The sequence below is a fragment of the Malurus melanocephalus genome, unplaced genomic scaffold, assembly GCF_030028575.1.
Source record: "Malurus melanocephalus ecotype Western Australia unplaced genomic scaffold, MMel_1.1 scaffold_521, whole genome shotgun sequence".
Lineage (NCBI taxonomy): Eukaryota > Metazoa > Chordata > Aves > Passeriformes > Maluridae > Malurus > Malurus melanocephalus.
This window is the reverse complement of record NW_026623753.1, coordinates 293451-314845: the sequence shown is the minus strand read 5'-3', so window position 1 is coordinate 314845 and position 21395 is coordinate 293451. Positions and strand designations below refer to the sequence as shown.

At 37.9% G+C, this 21395-nt stretch overlaps 2 protein-coding genes across 3 annotated transcripts in view; one reads left to right on the top strand and one right to left on the bottom strand.

Moving 5' to 3' along the window:
- KAT2B (lysine acetyltransferase 2B) overlaps nt 1–7385 on the top strand; it is a 40438-nt gene extending 33053 nt beyond the window's left edge. The window contains exons 15-19 of the mRNA XM_057381667.1: nt 647–761; nt 1509–1545; nt 1981–2044; nt 2142–2226; nt 5343–7385. Of these exons, the coding sequence (XP_057237650.1) occupies nt 647–761; nt 1509–1545; nt 1981–2044; nt 2142–2226; nt 5343–5536 (495 nt within the window). The 3' untranslated portion in view covers nt 5537–7385. The remainder of the gene's footprint in view (nt 1–646; nt 762–1508; nt 1546–1980; nt 2045–2141; nt 2227–5342) is intronic.
- Nucleotides 7386–8699: 1314 nt separating this feature from the next.
- SGO1 (shugoshin 1) lies at nt 8700–13887 on the bottom strand. 2 transcript variants are annotated; one of them, XM_057381671.1, is made up of 9 exons: nt 13479–13887; nt 13157–13295; nt 12885–13081; nt 12343–12447; nt 11819–11883; nt 11509–11648; nt 10128–10976; nt 9786–9960; nt 8700–9577 (listed from the first exon to the last, which is right to left on the bottom strand). In XM_057381671.1, exons 2-9 carry the CDS (start codon nt 13290–13292, stop codon nt 9436–9438), a joined length of 1809 nt encoding a protein of 602 aa, XP_057237654.1. In that variant the 5' UTR covers nt 13293–13295; nt 13479–13887; the 3' UTR covers nt 8700–9435. The 2 variants fall into 2 exon arrangements, with proteins under 2 accessions (XP_057237654.1, XP_057237653.1); XM_057381670.1 differs by having other exon boundaries at nt 8701–9577; nt 13157–13299.
- Nucleotides 13888–21395: the final 7508 nt, after the last annotated feature.

The window sequence follows — 21395 nt, the reverse complement described above, 5'->3', positions numbered from 1 at the left end:
GTTTTCAAAATTTTGGTTCTGGGTTTGCTTTATCTGCTTTCTTTACACTCTTGTTTGTTGGGATGTCCACAAGAACCTGGAGACACCCCTCTTGTAGATAAAGTGCCTTGGTCCCCCCAGAAATCTCATGTCTAACATTATTAGAAAGAAATCTTCTGTTACACACTGCTCTGTGCTGTTATCTTCTCTGAGAATAATTATACACAGCTTTGGAACTGAATCTTAGGATTGCCTGTTTAAAACTCAAAACACAGATCAGRCCATTTATTCTCCCTGTTGTGCCCTGAAATTTTTGACAGTTGTGCTGATKCATTTCAGAAGCTCCAGCTGTTAGAATTTTAGAGCCAGTTCCCAAATCTTCTTCCAGAAAGTTTCCTTCTCTGGCTCTGCTGCTCTCTTCCCAGGAGCTGCTGTCTTCCAACACAGCAAGCAATGACTCCTTTTTTTTCTAGATTTGTGCCAAAATTTCTTGGTAGCTTCATCTGCAGRATCAGTGTTTGCCCAGGTAGGTCARCCCCATGACCAGCTTCATGGAAAAGGACTGCAAGCTTAGGAAGTGACAATGTTTCTGTTCATCACAGTTTTGCAWTAATTTTCTGGGTTACTTTAGACCAAATAATTTTTTTTCTCTGCTGTTTTATTACAGATCATTAAAAAACTCATAGAAAGGAAACAAGCTCAAATACGAAAAGTTTATCCTGGCCTTTCTTGCTTCAAAGATGGAGTTCGGCAGATTCCTATAGAAAGCATTCCTGGAATCAGTATGTATCAATCCCTTTTAATGCAGAACAGAAGCAGAACAGCCCATGAAAAGTCTGAGACTAGAAATACTAATGTAGTCACATAGYTCTTTTTGATTAGAATGTAATTGTTTTGGTCTTCTGATTTGATTTCTATGAAGATTGTTGTGTTTCCATTACAATTGCTGTCTTTGAGATTTCCCCAAGGCATCCTGGACTGATCYTCTTTTATGTATGTGTGCATAATTTTACTTATACGTGTTTGATTTGTATCACAGTGGAGGCGTTGGTTTCCCTCTGGCACCATTTTAATGCACTGCACTCCTGAACAACAATCACTTCTGTGCTAGACATGAACTTACAGGACAAAACAGAATTTWAAAAAAATGGTCATCTTTTGGAGGATTTTTTCAGCTCTGCTTTCCTGCAATTTATTCTTTGTCCCTAGGGAATCAGATTGGATAACTTTATCATCATTATTCTTTACAGGGTCTGTAGTAAAATATGTACTGAATTATTGAAAAGAAATGTGTTCCATATAGAAATATTTTAGAATCTTTTCAGCAGTCTGGAGAAAGAGGCAGGAGGAAATTGAATGGGGCTCTAGGCGAGATGGTTATGTTATTTATTAGGAGYAGCTTTTATTAAAACAAACTCATTTTACTGCAGTAGTACTGAAATGGCTTTTCTTCTTTGTGTTGCAATAACTCAGTTAATGTTTTGACCTACTGTAGTTCCCATATAATATCTCATGTTGTTGGTGTACAGGAGAGACCGGCTGGAAACCAAGYGGAAAAGAAAGAGGGTAAGTGCTACACAAAATGAAATGGTGAAGCACTTTGGGTATTCCTTTGAGAAAAGTCTTTAAACAATGTCACTTGATATTTCCTTCCATCCATTGGAAATCAGATTAAATAATCTGCAAGAGATGAGTTATTAAGTGTTTTTTAAATGTTTTTTATATTTGTGGGCAAGTGTGGTTCGGGTAGTGGGGCTCTTTCTTGAGGATTTTCGTTTGGGTTTGTTTGCTTGATTTAAATTTTACTTCTTCCATAAAATGCTTGAAACTTTGGAGTTGCTTTTCTTGAGGATTTTCGTTTGGGTTTGTTTGCTTGATTTAAATTTTACTTCTTCCATAAAATGCTTGAAACTTTGGAGTTGCTTTTAGGTAAGATGCAAATTGTAGGAATGAAGGTAAGAGATTCAAACTAATATTTTTCTGTTAATTTTTTCCTTCAAGTAAGGAGCCCAAGGATCCAGATCAACTTTACAGCACATTAAAAACCATCCTGCAGCAAGTGAAGGTGAGTGYTAGTTYTAGTTTATTTTCTGTAAAGATTTTAAAATTATTTACAATATCTAGTTTCCATATTAGATACCTTACTTTTTTCTTTACCAAAGAGCCATCAAAGCGCTTGGCCCTTCATGGAACCCGTGAAGAGAACAGAAGCTCCTGGATATTATGAAGTTATAAGGTTTCCCATGGGTAATGCCATTAACATTTTTTAAGTATAGAGTTTAACAATCATTATAGCTGCAGACATAGCAGATAAATTTTAATCTGATTGTTTTATGGTAAAAGTTATATTTTACTTCAGCTGAATGCCTGGAAGTTCTGAAGTGCAAAGAGAGTGTTGCTGTCATTTGAAATTGATGTGTGCTCTGTCACCTTTGTGAAACATGTATGCTGTATATATCTGAAATCTTAGCATGCCCTAGAGAGCCCTAACGAGCTCCTAAATGGTACAGTCAGCTGGAAGCTTTCAGGATTGAGCCTGGTGTAGGTGAGTTGTAGGAATATGTTGTTTGTGGTAATTGGTCATTGCAGATCCTACTCRTATGTTAAAAAACCTCAGGGCAAAATTTCAGGAACACCTGAGCATATGAGTTGCTTTGAAATACAGATTTAAAATTTCTAAACCACATAGAGAAAAACTTTTCAAAAGTCTCAGGGTTTTCTAACTAACTCTTAACACTTTGCTCCAATTTAAGTTTAGGGAAATGCTTCATGCAACTGATTGTAAGCTAACTTTTATCTTTGTCTTTTAGATCTGCCACAGTTGTCTCAGGTGTTTTATTTCTTTATTTTTACTTATAAGTAATGCAGCTATTGTTTATGTAGGATTATTGTAAGATATATTTTTATGTTCCTTGCAAAGGGAAGTACACTACTGCGTATAATGGTTTTTTTTTTTGACTGCTTCTCTTATGACCCTGGGACATATAATTTCAGTGATAATTTCAGCTTTTGACTTCTGGGACATGTAATTTCAGTGATAAYTCAGTGATGCTCTCAATGGATGCTTGATTTGTATTGCACCAGATTTAAAACTGAATTCTGACACTCTTTCCTAGTTTATGCCATACTTACCTCTATCATTCTGATTACAGTTTCTGAACCCTTTAATATCATAAGAGAATGAAATACAGGTTCATGGCAGGCTACTAGCCATCAGTTTCTTRGAGAATTAAAGTATTTGTTCATGGTGCTTTGCATAGGCTCCAAGCCCATGTATATAAATTTAGTTAAATCTTTTCTTTTATATTCAAGTTATCATTTCCAAATAAYAGATATACATACACTTCATAAACCAGTAGCTGGCTTCCTGTATCCTTGACACAAATTTATTTTCTACCAGTGAATACAATGAGTGTTAATCCCCTTCTGTGGCAGAGTTTTCTCTATCTGCTTTTCTGAGCAGATCTAGCTGGCTGTTTAATCTGAGCAGTGGTTACAAACAAATTACCTGAGCTGGCAAACCCAAAGGAGGAATGTTGTCATCCTTTCATTGTTCAGATGCATTACACTAGAGATGGGGGMAGCAGTTCTCTTTTTGAGGATTAAGCTGAGGTCTTTGGTTTAGTTTTGCTTTGTTTTTTTCAGCTAAGGAACCCAGCACGACTAAACTGTGCCTTGATTCCTTAACTTCAGATTTCTTTCTGCTCTCCCTGCCAGCATGCTGATATTGTAAAAAGTTGCTCAGACAAGATATAACAGTTGCTTTTATGTTTGAGTACAGGCTAAATTGTAAGTTTTTGAGAGGTATGCCTGCAATTTTTTTTACTATCTCCTAAGGTCAGTTTTCATGTATAAATGATTTTTTACCCCTGTTTTAAGTGCTCTTCGGGTGCTCTTTCAAGCAATGCTCCTTGGTGGCTTTTTTCCCTTTTCATCTGCCATTCAAAAGCTGTATGGCTGAGTGACAGATGGAACCAAACTTTCACTGTACTTAGAGGAGAACAGCTTAACTCTCCAGCCAGGCAACATTTGTTTTAGGGTGAGCTGAACAGCCTTCTCAGCTGGGTGCTATAATTAGTCTGTGGATATCTAGTTTAGGTGTAGGCATCTGAATTTCAGACTTAACAGGAGCTGAATGAACCTTTACTTTTGTAAAATGCTATGCAAAACTAGGGAGTAGCAAGTTCTGTATCATTGGAAAAGGTATTTGAGAGCATCCATCAAACTTTCCTTAAATAATCCCCGCTRGTCAATTTGACAGGGTTTTCCTCTCTTTTAAAAAATTCAAATCTCCCTTAAAAAAACCATAACCACCCCTGAATACCCCAAAAACATTACCAAGACAGAAATACAACCATATTTTTAAATCTGAAGTTAAAAAGTTTAATTCTTTTGTGTTGGAGGTCTTTGGTCTCTGTTGTCCTTGGAATACTCCTTGACATTGGGTCTTCTTCATTTCAGCTGCTTCTGTTACAGTTTCACAGAGGTGCTGCTGGTGCCTGGCTCAAGCATTGCTAAAAAAATAGTTGTTAGAGCATCTGAGGTGAGAAAAGCCAAGGCATCCAGCACACCTCCCACTACTTCTATTCCTGTACTCACTCCTAGAACACTTGTACTGTAGACAGAATTTTTAAATGCCTGATGAGAATTACTGGGAAAGCAACTATGTGGAGAACACTGAGATGATTTTCATGTTTTATGGATGACTGATTTTAGTATGAAAGAAACACTTCTTAAAGAATATTCTGGAAGCAAATGTTTTGCATGATGCTCTGAAAGCAGGAGAGATCAGTTCTCACATAATTCTTAAAAAGGATATACATCTATAAACTCTGAAGAGGTAATAAAAAGATATTTAGAGTGTAGAACAAATTTTACCTTTTTTTCAAAGCTGCAAATCCTGCCTGTAGTATAGACCAATGTGTTTTCTCTGCTATGTTTGCACAGCAGTAGGGATTTTAGGTTACATACATGTTTTGTGATGTTTGAATTCTTTGCCTATACACCCCTAAGGCCTCCTCCAGCAGAGCTGAGAACAGGTTGTCTCAGGACAGTCAGAAGAGTGTTAGGGATATCTACTACTCACAGAAAACTCAGAGCTCTGAAAACAGAAAAAAAAATATTAATATTTTAAACATTTGAAAATAAACTCTACATAAATTCATCCTTACAGTGAAATATTGCTTAGTTCTAGCAGTTCAGGTGCTTTTGAAGCTAAAAAACAGGCCATGCCTTAGATGAAAGCAATTTCCATTCCAAATCCTAGCTTTGCCAGTTCATGTTAAATAGCAAATCAGTCTGAAGGGATATTGCACACAGAGTATTTGAATCAAACGCTGTTAATCTATTTTTGTTCTGTACAGATCTCAAAACAATGAGTGAGCGACTCAAGAACAGGTACTACGTGTCTAAGAAATTATTCATGGCAGACCTGCAGCGAGTCTTTACAAACTGCAGAGAGTACAACCCCCCCGAGAGTGAATACTACAAATGTGCCAATATACTGGAGAAATTCTTCTACACAAAAATTAAAGAAGCTGGATTAATTGACAAGTGACACTGTCTTTTTTACAACCAAATAGCGTGCCTATGTTATGAACAGGGAAAGCCGTTCTTTATCTGAGTTGTGGGACTTTCAAGAAACTTCTGTTTAATACTTAGCACTTTTAAAAACCCTTTTAGTTTTKCAAACATGTATTATACTGAAGTTACAAAAATTATTTTATTAAAATGCTTTGTAATGTATTTAATTACGGAAAATTTCTTTTGTGTGCCGATTACCTTATGTTCCTAATAAGTTTATCAGCTACAGCCTCAGAAACCCCACAAACATGGGGGAAGTTGCACATGTTTGGGAAGATGAAGAAAATTCCCAGACAACAGATGTTATAGCTTACCTAATGTTATAACTTACCTAATGCAGTACCTATTTGATAAAGTTTTATTATTTTTTCCAGTAAAAAAAGAAAATAGTAAGGGAAAACAACAGGTGTGGGGGGGTCTGAAACACTTGTTTCTTTGTAGAATCTTTTTATAAGATATTATTTTTTAAAAGAAACACTCAGCTGGTTGAGAAGCTGTGAGAGAAGAGCAGTCAGTTCCAAAAAAGGACTGCCTGCAACCTTTGATAGATGCAAGTTTTTCTATTCATTTTAAGTTTTGATAAATATTTTACCTGCAAATTGTAATCTCATAACCACTCTTTAAAAAAAAAAAAAAAAAAAAAAAAAAAGAAAAAAAGAAAAAAAAATCTGGCTAGATGCGTAATGTCATAGTGACTTGGCTTATGCAGGACATAAGTACCCAAAATAACTTTAGAGACTACTTCACATCTACTAGACAATTTTAATTGGCTTAGTAGAGTTTAAGGTTTTGATGCACTTCATGATCCACCCTACTTATTACTCTTCACTGCAARATTCTTTAGATTATTCAGCAGAAATAAGACTGTTGTACATGAAAGAAGAAAACATAGGACAGCTTTGAGCTTAGATACTTGGCTCTGTGGTAAACTGGATTTTCTACCAAGCTTTATTGTAAGTGCTTATTAACTGTGATTATTTAGATCCAGGAACATATTAACATTTTACAGCTCTTTTTAGTATATCTTCAAAAAGAACACACACACACATATTATATATATATACATATATATATATATATTGCTGCTTACACTACATTTAAGAGGTACATCTGCATCCTAATGGAGATAAGTACAGGCCAAAAAGCTGTCCCCTGACATTTTTTAATTAGATTTGTAACTGTAAATTATAATTGCTTTTGTGAAAAATGGATTAGATTTTCATTCTTGGTGTTTTATCTTTACAGACGTTACACTGGTAAAATTCAATATTTATGAGACTGGGAAAACCAATCCTGTGCTGTGTCAAAGAATCTATTCCTGCAGAATGCCTGTGCAATGTTAGATTTCAAGTCAATTCAGCAAGGAGATGTCAGAAACTATTTGGAAGTAGTAAATGTGGTACCCAAGGTATTCAAAATGTTAATGCTGGACTTGCCATAGTGTTTTGTATTAATTTAGTCTGACCTACATTGGAATCTATAGCAAAGGTACAGTGAGTACTGTCTTTTTAATAGCCAAAGCAGGATGCTATAAACCTGTTTTGTAGATTGGGCCTACAGATGCACCTGTTAAGCTTGGTAACCTGTGAATTTTTGTTATTTTCAGAGTAGATTTTCTTATTGTCTTTCAATCAGATTGTCTCTTCTATATTGAAACGTGTTTTCTAATTTAAGAATTAATATTTTCATAGATACTGTGCAATAAAGTTATGGTAGGATATGTGGTTTTGCAAATGCTTTAACAGCTGATGAACTTTACATTGTCAAATTAATATATTGTACTGGTACAGAATAGTTTTAAATTATATATGTACAAAACCTGACTTACTTTGGTCTCTTTTTTCATTAATTAGTACTTGTGATACAAACATACATACTGAAGCAATTTCACCAAGCACAGTGAAGCTACAGGAGTGYTGTCAGTGCCTCTTCCAGGTGGGATAGAAAAAATGCAAAATGGGCTCTGAGTTCACCACAGCACAATGGGCTGAGCTGTGACCAGTCCAAATAGTATTCCCAGCTTTATGTTAACTGAGATACTGTGCTGTTACTTCCCTTCCTCAACATTTCCAACAGTTCTGTGACTTAGCTGTCCCAGAGTTTTGGTTTTTCACCTCAAAGCATGCTTTTGCTGTTTGCTGGTATTTGCTTTCAAGAGTCCTTTACTCACAACACATAATATATGTAGCACCTCAGTCTAGACTGAGCTTGTACCATCACCATAATGCTACTGAGATGATCACTTATTTTGCATCCCATAAACAAACCCTGCACCTATCCAATGCCTGATAGAGCTAGAGTAGGAAGAGAATTTTCATTTCCCCATCTGCTCAGATTTGGTCTGCRACAGTGTTCTGTTCAGAGGGTAGCAACAGTGGCCAAGAGCCGTTTTACTGAGCACTTCTAGAGAGAGCAGTTGAGATCAGGAAGGACTGATTTCTTCCTTACACAGTTCCATCACTTCAATTCTTCAAGCTCACTCAATCCAATATGAAAAAAACCCACCAGACTCACCACACCTGCCTTGGGCTGCTTTGCAGTCACCTTGTCCTTTTTCTGTTCCTGATAAATAGCTGTTGCATATTTGTTTCATGAAAGAGCACCTGTGGTTCACGGAATACCCTCAACTCTTAAGTGAGTGGCCTATACAGGGATTGGATCCACAACTTTTGCATTATTAGCACCAGCCTCCAACCAACTATAGTTCAACCACATTGCTTAAATTCCTCTGGAATTGTAGTTCTAGACTGAGATGGTGAGGCTATACAGCTAGAATTTTAGGATATAAGGGTAAAGTTAAGTTTCTCTCCCAACATCCAAAGGCTGTACTGTGAACAACTATTTTCAAACAGTCAGAAGTTGCAGCTAGTATTGTAACTTCTTGCATGACTCAACAAGGAAAATAGTAATGAATATTTTTATTACAGAAAGGGAGAGTTCTTGCGTCTGTTGAAGTGGGACAGGCACTCTTGCAAAATAAACGAAGAGTGTGTAGTTTTTTTACTTCCCATTAGTGAGTTCAAATGTAGCTTTCATTTGGATATTCACATTCCCATTAGTTTGAGTGGTGGACAGTTCATAATGTTATTCTCATATGCAGCCTAGTGTGGCACTAAACAGAAGCTCAGGGGTGGTGCTCTTCCTCTGGAAAGGTATTGGGCAAAACAGGGAGAAAATTATTATAAACTATTATGATAGCCCCCCAACAGCTGGGACTCATAGTTTACATTCCACCAAAGTGGAGCCTTCTTCACCAACCTCCACAAGAAATTTGCYTTGTTTCTGTCTGGTTGATTCTAACTTGCATTCAGCTGGTCATGCACTAAGCCTAATGCTGCTTTTGAGAGCTGCAGCTACAGAATCAAATTACAGCTGGTAATTTGCTTCTCAACAGCCTTTATATGCCAACAGAGTACACAGGYCTGTAATGCCCACTGCTGACATTACTGCCCTTGAAGCAACTCTGAAAACTGCCAAAAGAACATCAACCAATATCAGCTCTCTTTCCAAACATAAGGTATTTATTATAAGATTCAATATGAAACTACAACCATCACATAAACAAGATCTGTACAAACACTGTCATTACAAATACTTCCTACCCAAAACACCTTAAGTGTGTAAAGTTCACACATAAAATGATATTCACCATGTTACCCATCAGAGATTTCTYATATACTCCCAGATCCATTCAAAAGGAGCCTGAATAGAATCACTTTAGYTATAAAAGCAATCATATCATCAAAAGAGGTCACTAGCATAAATCCAGRCCCTCTTAATCTGCTATTCTTAATACTAGATAACATGTGCAACAAGATATTTCAACCAGGAAATKTCTTTCTGCATGGCAGAAGCAGGGTTTTGCTGAAAATCTCAACGACACCTAACCAATTTCTCGTTGTATTTTTTCATAGAATCTTTCTTAAGAGAACGGCGCTTAGGGTCTTTTCTCTCCTTGAAAATTGGAGAACACAGGAACTTTGTATCTGTAAATGGATCTCCTCTCCTGAGTTTCCTGTTTGAGAAAAAAGCAAAACTGAGTTCTTTTCACTTAATGTTTAGCTARTAAATTCAATTTCACATGAGTTAGGCTGTATTACTAACTCTCGACTTCTTTGAATGAGCTCTTATGTTGAGATCCTATTTCCAAGATCTAAATAAGCCTCTCAAATCCTCTATTGGATAGAAAATMATGGACTTTATATAAAACTACAGACACCTACCCTCCAATACTTGGTTCTTTATAGCTCACAGTAACAGTACAGCTTCGCCGCTTGCGTTTTGGAGACTGAGYTTCTTCACCTTCAGGGACAGCTGCTGGGTCCCCAGTGCTGGGGAGCACTGCAGCTGTATTGGTAACRTCACAGAGATGCCCACGAGATGGCTCAGAAGGCTGCCCTGTGAAGAAATTAGGCACAGTTCAGGTCACTCAGGTAAGCAAGCTTAAAAGAAAATCTAACCATTCTTAAAACATTTTTAGTTGCTAATGAAAAAAAAAAAAAAAAAGCCTAATCCTCTATAACAATGTTACCTTTCAAGGAAATAAAACCAATTTCTGTACTTACTGATAGACTTAACACTTGATTTGTTGCTTTCAGTCTCTTCTTCATGACAGAGTTTCTGCTCACGCTGTGCCAAACATCTTTTAGACCTTGGCCTTGGATGGATTGGTGATGTGGGGTTCTCATCCGCTAAACTTCGTCTTTTCTTCGATTTACTCTTGAAAGGCTCATAGAGGCTGTCATCTGAATCATCTGCAGTACTGCTTGATTCAATGGTATTGGTTTCAGCTGAGTCTTCTTCATCATCCACTTCAGTATTGCTGGTGTCTGCCTTGTTCTGTCGAAATGGTGTAAGATGGACACTCTCTTCCAAATGAAAGTCATAAGCATCACTGATGCCACCCAAGAAATTCTGCTTTTCTTTAGAAGCCTCTTTACGCTGTTTTACTGGTCTTTGCTGGGAAGTACGTGGCCATTCCGGTTTTCCTTTCTGATGCTTTTCTTTCCTTCTTTGAGGGTTTTCTCTGCTTTTACGCTCTGGTTGTTTAAGATCAGAATTACATTTTAAGTTGAACTGTGTAGTTTCAGAATTTTTCTGGCTCAACACCAGTTCTGAATTGACCTTGTTTTCACTGAAGKGAGGAATAGCTGCATTTATATTTTCTGCAGTACACTTCTCTAGGCTTTCCTCAAGCCTAATTTCAGTCTGTTCAGAAAGTTCTTTTACTGAATCAAGTGCTTCTGGATGGTCCAAGACATCAGTACAAATGACATTAAAGTTGCTCGTCTTTGAAAAGTGACGTCTGATGGACACACTTCTTGGTAACACTCTACCAGATTCAAAGTTCACACTTGATGAAATGTTTCCCTGCTGTGACTCTGTGTTGTCCTGATGAAAATCAGAGATCTGTCCTTGTAATTGAARAGAAAATGTCACATTAAAGCTAAACAGTACCACCATGTTAAGGCTTTGTCTAAGAATTCTGAACCTGTCAAAAATTCAGACTATTCTTTAGGTTTTCTCAACAGATTTGTATAAATTAGGATTTGGCAATTAAGATAAGGGCTGTTTAATACAGCTTACAGGCAGAAAGTAGTTAGTTATATAACATCAGTATTATCCTAGAAACCRTTCCTTTTGGAAAGGTTATTTACAGGTCATTTATTTTCCTGATAACAAGTTTTTATTGATTCCATAAATGCTGATGCCTATCTAAAGGTAATTTGACTTGGCTGAACTGTTTGGTAGATTCAAATTCCTTCCCATTTTGCTGGACATCTTCATTCAAACATTTTACAGGACAGCATTAGTATTCCCCTTTTATGACAATAAGCAGAAAATTACACGTCAGTTCCTTCAAAAGCAGCCATTTTTAAAACTTGTACTCACATATTTTTTTTCTAATTTAAAACAGAGCAAGATCTGATACTTGGACTTCGTTACCTTCACTTGGAATTATTTTGGTGAAGAAAATGTCACTGTCAGGTTCCACACAGATCTTTGACAAAGAATTTCTATCACCACCAGCTTCTATCCTACTTGGAAGTATGGAAGCATCTTCATGAGCCCACTTTAGAGGTCCTCTAGAGAAAATACCAAAGGGAGTATTTACTGAACAGCAATAAAATTTATTACATGGAACAATTTCATTACAATTTCATTCATTGGGTTTCTTCTCTTTTTCTAGTCAGAAAATTAAACTTCCTGTAACAGAGTTTTCAAACATAAACAGGCATTAATTAATGATACTTACACTGAATGTATTGGTCCTGTGACACTGCAACTGTTCTCACGATCTGAAGAAAGCACTCTTTGATTCTGTCAACAAAATTAATCTTACTGTGATTAAATGGCTGAAACAAGCATGGACCACCTAAAAATATTGGGTAACAGCTAAGTTACCCAAGGGAGGACCAAAGAGGCCCTTGAATCTTTCTTAATATCTGACTGACATTAAGTGCTGTAGGTGTTTGCCAGCCATCTACTCAGCCTCTGCACACAAGAATTTTCTTCATKAGCCCAATCCTACAGCAAGGTGAAGGAGCTGTGCACAAAACCCCAGAAAATCAGTGTCCCAACCACCTCTGAGCAGAACCTCAGATTCACTTACAACCTACTGATACACCCCAACAGTATGCACCCCATGGCATACTGGGAGCTGTGGGACTAGTCCTTCCTCTAAACTAAGGCTCAAATCTAAAAAAACATGTGGCTCTGTGGTGGAAGGAGTGGAATCATTAACAAAAGTCCTGCTTCTCAAGAGGAWAAGATACTTACCATGTCCGTGGAACACAAATTCTTTGCTGGGCCAAGGAGAGCAACTGAGTCCAGTAAATTCTGAGAGACTTTGGAAATTATCTCATTCAAGGCTGACAGTCGATTCTAATGGACAAAGGAAGGACAGTAACACTGTTACTATCATACTCCATTATCAACTACAAACATCTTATTATCATTATGAGATAATTAAAATCTGTTAGGTTTTATCACCTTCACATGTGATAAACTCTCCATAAAATTCACAGAAGATAGATTTTTAATATTTAAAGAAGAAAGTGCAGACCTAGAATCTTCAAAAACCTTAATTAAAAAAATTAAAATCTTTCTTATTTGAAATACATTTAAAAAAGTAGGGAGAAAAAAAAGATTACAAGACATCATAGGATCCAAACCAGCATAAAAGGTTAGGAGAAGAAATGCTTATTGTACATACTGAGTTAATTTTTATGAAACATTTAATAACATAGTGATATACCAGTGGACTGGTATAGATTCTGATGTTCAGCTTCACCAGCTCATAAAGTTATAATTAAAAATACCTCCACAAGTCTTTGTTCTTGCTGGAACCTATGATTTCTTTGCAAGTCAAACATCTGAGCTTTCAAAATGTGATAATCTTTCTTTAGTTGAAGAATGGTAGCTTCAGCTTCCCTCAGTTTCAGCTTTTGTTCTTGCAAGGACAGAGCCAGATCTCTGTTGTTGGCTTGAATTGTCTTCATTTTGTTGGAGTTGTTGGCTGAAACATAACAGTGAGTGATTCAACTGGGTTTGAAAAGAAAACAATAAATCCTAAGATATTTAAGCATCTTACTTGCTCTTTTGCCCTTTACAGCGAAGAACTGGGTAGGTTTACCCAGCTTTGCCGATTTCTGAATTCTTTTTTCTCTCATACGTTGTTTTATGTCATCCAGACTGTCTTTGAAGGACTTCCTCGAGCATTCTGCCATCTTCTACCTTTAGAAAAATAAAGCATCCATGAAGTTGGGGTTGCACCACCCTCCCCAAAAGAAAAGGGGCAAGGGAAAAGGGCCAAGGGACACACGAGTAAAGCTCGCGGGGCAGTTTTAAGTGAAGATACACACAGAGCAGAGACCCGCAACCAGGAAAAGAGCCGCGGCTCTGGCCATCCTCACCGCAGCTGTTGCAGCGTGGCCGCTGTCACGATCGCGCGTTGTCTGAACTGCAAGCCGCTCGGTGCCCGCGGTAGGGCCGGGGAGAGCTTTAAACACCGGCGCCGGAGGGAAGAGCTGGGACGGGGCCTGTCTCCCGACGTGTCAGCAGCCGGCTCTGCTCCTCCAAATCTGCAGGCTCAGCCTCCCAGCACCSGCCAGCGCCCGGCCGTACCTGCTCGGAACGGCGAGTGCAGAGCGGGCACCTCTCACCCACAGGCCGCGGCCGCCCGAGCCCCGGCGGAGCCGGCCCGCAAGGACCCGCGGTTGTGCGTGACAGCGGCGGCCCGGATTTTTCCTCTTCCCGCAACTCGGTGTCCCTCCGCTCCGCAGGTCTGGCTCCTGCCCTGGCCAAGCCCGGCTGTGCTGTGCCCCGCTCGGCTCGGCTCCCGCTCGGCGGTTCCCGGCAAAGGCAGAGCGGCCGCTGGGCCCCGCGGGGCGGCACCACCCGCGCCCGCCGCCGCCACGCGCCGTTCAAACCCCGCCGCCGCCGCCTCCCATTGGTGCGTCCCGAGCGCGCGTCACGCCGCGAGCGCCGCGSGCGCCTGCGCCTGGCCCCGCCCACCGCCGGCACCGCCTCAGAGAGCGCGGGTGAGGGCGGGAGGAGCGACTGCGGGTGAAAGGGCAAGGTCGGGGGAGTAAAATCATTCATCTGGAGAGGTTTGCTGCCCTCCAGTTTATCTGGTTTATTGCCAGTCCTCGCTTCTTGATGAGCATTTCACACTCTGGAGTTGCGCTGTAGCGTTATCCACGGCTAGACCGTGACGTGTAGGACAAAGCGTGAGGGGAAGTTATATCTTCTATGTGCTCGTATGCGTCTTGATCGTGGCATGCTGAATCTTGATTAAACACTGGGAGAAACGGGARGAAAAAAATGTGCTAAACAGTGCCTTACTGATAGAATAAATGGTACTCTCCATTCTGATAAATCAGCATTTCGTAGCTGCTACGCTTTTTTATTACACCTATTCCTGATTTCCTGGTTTTATTCATTACAGCCTGGATGTGGTGTGGCAATTGATTTCAAACTTGAAAACTTATCGTGCATCATGCCAGAAAACACAGTTCACGATATGCATGAATTTGTCCTTTTCCACTCCTTGCAAGATAATGTAATTTTTGTTTTTCCGGTTCAGCATAGCTGGTCTCATTTCTGTAGTTGTTACTGTGGTGTAAATAAATATTTAACTTATTCTCCTACTTCATTGATAGATATTGTTAAAGTTGCTGTTGCATTCCTGCTAGCAAATAATTTGCCCTGCAAACTCAGTTCTTGATGCAGTGTGACAATACTCTTTGGAGACTTGAGATCATGTAAAAAACCAMGTATTTTCTTTAGGATTCAGCATAAAAATTATGACCAGTTTGCACACATGAGACCCACTTATTTACCTGTAACACACAAAACCACAGCAATCCATAATCTTAGTTTCTCTTTACCTGTTTTTCCTTTCTTTTGTCTGCTTTTTGAGCCTAAGTAACACCTGCCAATCCATCCTTCCAGCCCCAAAACAACTCTCCCAAAACAAACATCTCACAAGCCTAGGGCAAAAGGAAATTAAAAAATTTAAAAAACCCAACCAAGCAACCAAAAAAATACCCCACTGCCACCCCCTCGCCTCAAACCAGTGAAAAAAATAGAGGAATAGTAGACATTAAAAATCACATAGTCTGTAGAAATCCTGGTTTTCTGGTACTGTATGATTAACTTCACATTCCCTCCCCACAGGCCTCTCACTATTTTCAAGGCAATAATTGGGTGCACTCCTCCACTCAGCCGCAGCAAACAGTGTCACCTGGAGCATTGCAAATTTCTCTTCCTCTAAAAAATAGATGAAACTATCTGGTTGAATTCGGCTTCTGGGGATTTGGGAGGTTGTTGTTCAGATTTTTTTTTTTATTTTTCCCAGCTAAACACAGCTATTCTAACCCAAGACAATACCTTTCCCTATAAATTTTGTTTTGCTTAAAGGCAAGCAGGTGTTTTGCATGTGGCCAAGTAGCAGTTGATAGTTCCCAGCAATGCTGGTAAGATCTTTTATCCATTAGTCATTTATTAGCTTGACACAAATACACTGATTGTGATTAAATGAACCCTGTTTTGATTAAAAAATAATGATTTCCTCATTACTTTCGAAGTGCTACTCTTAATTACATATTTTTTTTGTCTTCAGTATACCTATATGAAGATTAAAAATCCCCTCATCACCTTTTTTCTTTCTGTTGTTTCCATCAATTTTGTTACAGCTCTTTCAGAAATACGATGGAGTCTTTCTGCAGATTATATTTGATTTCCTGTATTTGGATTTCTATATCCTGATAATCATATTTTCACGCTACTGAGGTGTGCTCATTTGTGCAGTAGATTCATCTCTAGACAGTTGTGTTTCTATTAGATTATTTGCAGGTTACACCCTCTGTGCCATTTTATTTATTTATAGCACAGGATTCCAAGTAGTAGAATTTTTCTAGCACAACTGAATCTTTGCTGTAAGCAATCTCACATTTTCCTCTATAAAGATTGATGCTGTCATTGATGCCAGAGTTGCTATGGATTATTAGTTTATTTCTAGCGGGTGTACTCATGTGGCAAAACAGCTGCCACTGCTGCGGCTGGAATTGCAATATGAAAAGATTTGCTCTCATCTTAGATTTATTGTCTTGAATTACAAGGCAAGAGTTGCTTCATATAATTACAGCAAATTACAGAAATTGGAGCTGTGATTCTGGGAGCATTCTGGATACTTCTTTCAGAGTTCACTTCTGAATGTGGTCTTACATGGTGATGTCCAACACACTCTTGTTTGACTCAGAGTTGGAAAGTTGTTTTTCCCARCTAAGCAAGCAATCAGATATGAAATATCCCATGCAATTTTAATTAGCTGCTTTTATTGCTGCCTACACCAAAGTCTTYAAATAAATGGAATTTTAACTTTTTRAGTGGATGCTTATGATAGTCTAGTACTTGATTGAAAATATTGTTAAAACTCCTACTGGTTTCAGTAACAGGATGAAGTGTATGGCTCCATAAGAACAGATGTTTAGACTTGCTGTATATCTACTTTTGCACTCGTTTTTGGTGATCAGCAGTAGGGCACAGAAGAGCAGCCATCACGTGTTGACCGATGGCAAGCTTTTGTTGATGCGGGTAACTGGATACCCAACTTAAATATCCCACCCATCTTTTCAGCTGCTCTATGTCCAGCCCTACATCAGGAAGCAGCAGTGATGATGTTTGTACCATCTGTTGTTAACTATCAGAGTAGCTCAGGGTGGTAGATATGACTTGTATTTTATTACCTCTTACCACAAAAGAGGTGGAAATCACAATGTGTGTGATGCAGTGCATGCTGTGAAGACAAAAGAAAAAGTGTGTATATATATATATATATATATATACACATACACAATATACTATTCTGTTTAGTTCCAGATTAATGAACACTGCAAAGTGTTCTCTGTTAGAGGACACCCTTAGAAGTGGCTCTTACACACTAGCAGTATTTCCTTCTTTTAGCTAGAGAGAGAGAGAGGGAGAGAGAGTGATTAGTGGCACAYACAGGACTGTCTCGCTTGCCATTACCTTTGGGGTTTGGGAAGATCATTTATGTSTCACTGATTCAGCTCTGTTCTCATTTGCTGTGGCTTGCAGACTGATGCTGCTGCCTTGCAGTGCTTTTCTGCTTGACCATCAGAAGGCTCATTTGCGAACTGCCTTCAAACTGTTCAGCTCTGATCAGTTTGGAGTTGGATGTTTGTAGCTTTCATCATCTTGGAAGTATCATGACAGAAGTCTAGGAATATATGGTGTATGAGAAYTGTGGGGACTGCAAGATGCTCATGCACCCTCTGCTTCCCTGAGAACAGAAAAGCAGCAAACATTTTTTTAAGAAGCTGGCCCAGACATATTTGAGCAAAAAAGGCTTTGTACTAGCTTGACCAAGTTTGGCTGAAAATCCTGTAGAAATAATGAGCTGRAAAGATTTTGACAACCAGACAATTGATATTGGTCCTTCAGTARGGTTAAAAAGAAATGTGAGCATCTTTGGGGTGTAATTATTTTTATGTGTGTCCATATGTTCTATTTCTCTCATATTTCAGAAAGATGCATCAAACTACAGCTATAAATTGCTAAAGTTCAGACCATTTTTAYTTTGGAATATGTTACTAGCATTACATTTTCCATTCTAAGTTAACCATAACSAATTTYTRATTACAGTGCTAATATTTTTCTTTCTCAAAAATAGCTTTGTTCTACTTGCAACCAAAACCACAAATGTAAGAGGAAAAGAAGACCGAGTTAATTGAAGCATGAGGCAACATGGGTTTCATTAAACTAAAATTAATTAGCTATAAATCAGCATACCTACATTAGTTGTCTTTTTGGTGTACATATGTATTCTAAATTGTTCTAAATGCATAYATATACATAAATCTTTATGTCCTAATTAATTCTAAAATGGTTTCAATTATTAATCAGCTTAATGTAAGTAAGGAAGTGAAAGATTAATAAGTATCTTGATCTGTTCATAAGAGATATTCCAGAGACAAAAATACATGCAGTGATTTTTATATGGGTCAGGTGCAGCTGTGCCTTCCACTTTAGACACTCTGAATTATACATGTCTGAGTTGCCACAAAATCTTTTCTTTAGAGCCAGGGAAAATCCAGATCCCAAAAGAGCATCTTAATCCATAGTGGTATTGCAACAATATAAGTACCAGTCTGAAATCTTGAAGCTACATGGTCTAATGAGCAAAGAGGAACAATGAGTAAAAAAGGTATATTAACATTTAATATTTTCTTAATGCTTCCATTGAGTATGTGTCTTAATTTATCATTGTACCACCTGTCAGTTACCAGAACCCTGACTTTCTCCAGTACACGGCAGTTACAGAGCATGCAGGCTAAGGCAACCTCCTCCCCCTCAAATCTTCTACCCCCAAATCTCATACTAGCCTCTGTCTCACATTATTGAAGCGAAGCTTAGCACTAATTCTAGGTTTCCAGGTAGTTTCTTTTTAAGCTTTGAAGTTTTGGGGTTTTTTTTGTTTGTTTGTTTGTTTTGTTTTGTTGTTTTTGTTTTTGTTTTGTTTTTTGTTGTTTTTTTAAACCATTGAATAGAATATTTACTGACAGAACTATTTCTTCTAGTGTTTGTACAAATATGTGTCTTTCCACCAATTATTACCCAGTTTTTCCTGATGAATAAATAGCTCAGTAGTAGAATATGCCACTGGTAGAATTGTGGCATAAAGAGACAGGCAAAAATGACCTGCATAGTGCGTCTTGATGATGATGATGATAATGACGATGATGATGATGATGCTATCAGACATAATGGAACAAAACTCATTCACGGGTGCAAGAACCTATTTTAGTGTAGCTTTTCTTAATGCTAATATACCTGCCATAATCTGAGAGTGGAATATTAATCATATGATAAGTGCAGAAATCCTGGAGGAACAGAGTGCCACCAGCTTCCCACTTTTACATACCTTCTCTCTATAGGTACTGTGGTGCCAGTGGAGAGGGTCTTAATCTATATGGGTAAACCTGGGGTTAGAGCTGATATCTTTGGTTTTGCCTTTCTCTTTAAACACAACTACTGTATGTACACATTAAATACAAGTATTTATAATATTACAAGTATTACAATACTTACAAGTATTATTTGAGGCCTTGTAACAGTGTGTACTTTACAATCCTTAGTGTCTCCAAAAGCCACTGGTAATTCACGATGAAAGACAGAAGACTGAAGAAACAAAGAGCAGCATTAGGCATGCACATTGGCACATCGGAGCACACTAGCCCTGTGTAGGGAAAGAGCATCTTGGCAGCCAGCMCCGCCTCTAGATCAGAATATTCGGTTAAGGAGGAATTTTATGAAGTGTGGAAAAGCAATTTTCCTTCCTGCTGTGTTCGTATTCCTGCAGTCAGCTCTCAGAGGTTTGGGTTATGGCTGAATGATTTTCAAAGAGCTAATCATTCTTCATGGGAAGAAGGCAGAGATATRGACTGATACTTTGTTCTCTTACAAGAGATCCTGCACAAATACTTTTTACTGACTTCAATCTGCTACAGAGAACAAGATAGGGTAGGTAAGGGGTATAAGGATATATAAGGATATATATGGATATATATATAAGGATATATATATATAAGGATAGGGTATAATGAATTACATAACCATAATAACCAAGGGTAGACAAACAAGCACCATTAAACTGCAGTAGTCCATTTGGTTCTTCTCTAGGTATGTTGCCCATACTAAAAAAAGCTGGATTATTTTATTACTTAAATGCTTTGTGGGAAATGTTGTGGGTAATACCAGACAGAAAACAAAGGCAAAAAAAAGGTGGTTGGTTCTAGAATAACGCAATACACTGTGACCATCATTCAGTGTTTCTGTTGATAATTAATCTRCTCACACTACAACTGCTGTTTGTTGTGAAGAATTATAGATTTGAATGACAAACACTCATGAGGATCAACTGAAATCATAACTGTATGGCTAAAATGACATTATAACATTTGACATTAAAATGGCTTCTAAGTTTTGAGGATGTTTTGTTTCTGTAGCTGGGCCTGCCAATAACATGGTGATGTTTACTTGAACAGTTGAAACAGATGTGTCACCACCAAAAGCTGTAAGTGACATGACAATGCTAAAGAGCTATGGAAAGACAGCTGAACTGCTGTAAATGTGAACTTCAAACRTGACAAGATTTTTGACTTGACAGAAAAGTGGAACAGAGGCARAATTCTCCAAGGTGTGTTATCTTTGCACTTTTCTAATGTTCCTCTGTATCTCGCTTCCTTTTATCATTCTGTTATCCTACTTTGCAACTGTATTATAGTGTCCAATGTTACAGCTTTTCATTCCCACAATTTCATGTGGTTTTCTGTCCTTTCAGAATATTTTCTCTCAGTTTTATAGGAGAAATCAGAATAAAAGGATACAATCTTGTTATTTTATRTTTATAGGCAGATACAATAGGTGTGGTAAGAGATTGTATTAAGAAAGTGGAAGCAAAAAAAGAGTATGTTGAAAAAGACTATGTTTAAATGGATGTGCTATGGTTCTTTTAGTTTATTTTGTGTAATATAAATATTTAAAAATGTAAGAACATTTGGAAAATGAGATACTGTGACCAAATTTCCTTCAATCTTAGCTATTTAAATCAACAGAAATAGAGCACAGCATTTGTCATGATAAAACAATTGTAAAATGTGGAATACCATTGAAAAAAGTAATTAAAATATTATGTCACAAATTTTAATGCAATCAGTATGTGCCCAGAAAATTTTTCACTGTAGTTAAGCCAACAATTTCTAAAATAGAAGATTGGGAGGAAATCTAATAGGAGACTTTCAAAATGCTTTMTTACCAAGCAGCTTTATAGAAATGTTATGAGATAAATTAAATCGAARTAATTGTTTGCCAAGAAATAAGTAYGAATCTGAACAGAGTTGYTCAAATGACAGTTTTCTGTGCATATGATGTGGAGAAATTGAAATTGCAGACATGTAGCCTAATCAACCTGCAGCCACCTTTCTACACATCTCTCCTACCATTTTTTGTTGGAAAGTCTCCTGGTTCCTGTTACATACATTTARGTAAAGCTACTTATTTCTGGACTTTATCTAAATGTATTTTCTATCTTTTCTAGTTTTATCTGAATGTATTTTACATACATTTAGATAAAACTACTTATTTCTAGGCTTTCCTAGTTTAATTCCTGCAGGTACTATTGCACCTTCATCAGATATCCTGGCTGCTAGCCCAGTCAGCAAAGGAAATAAACACACACACATGCACTCCTGGTCAGCTTAGGCCAGCTAAGAAATTGCGGCTGAACTAGGCCTCTCTTTTCTCTC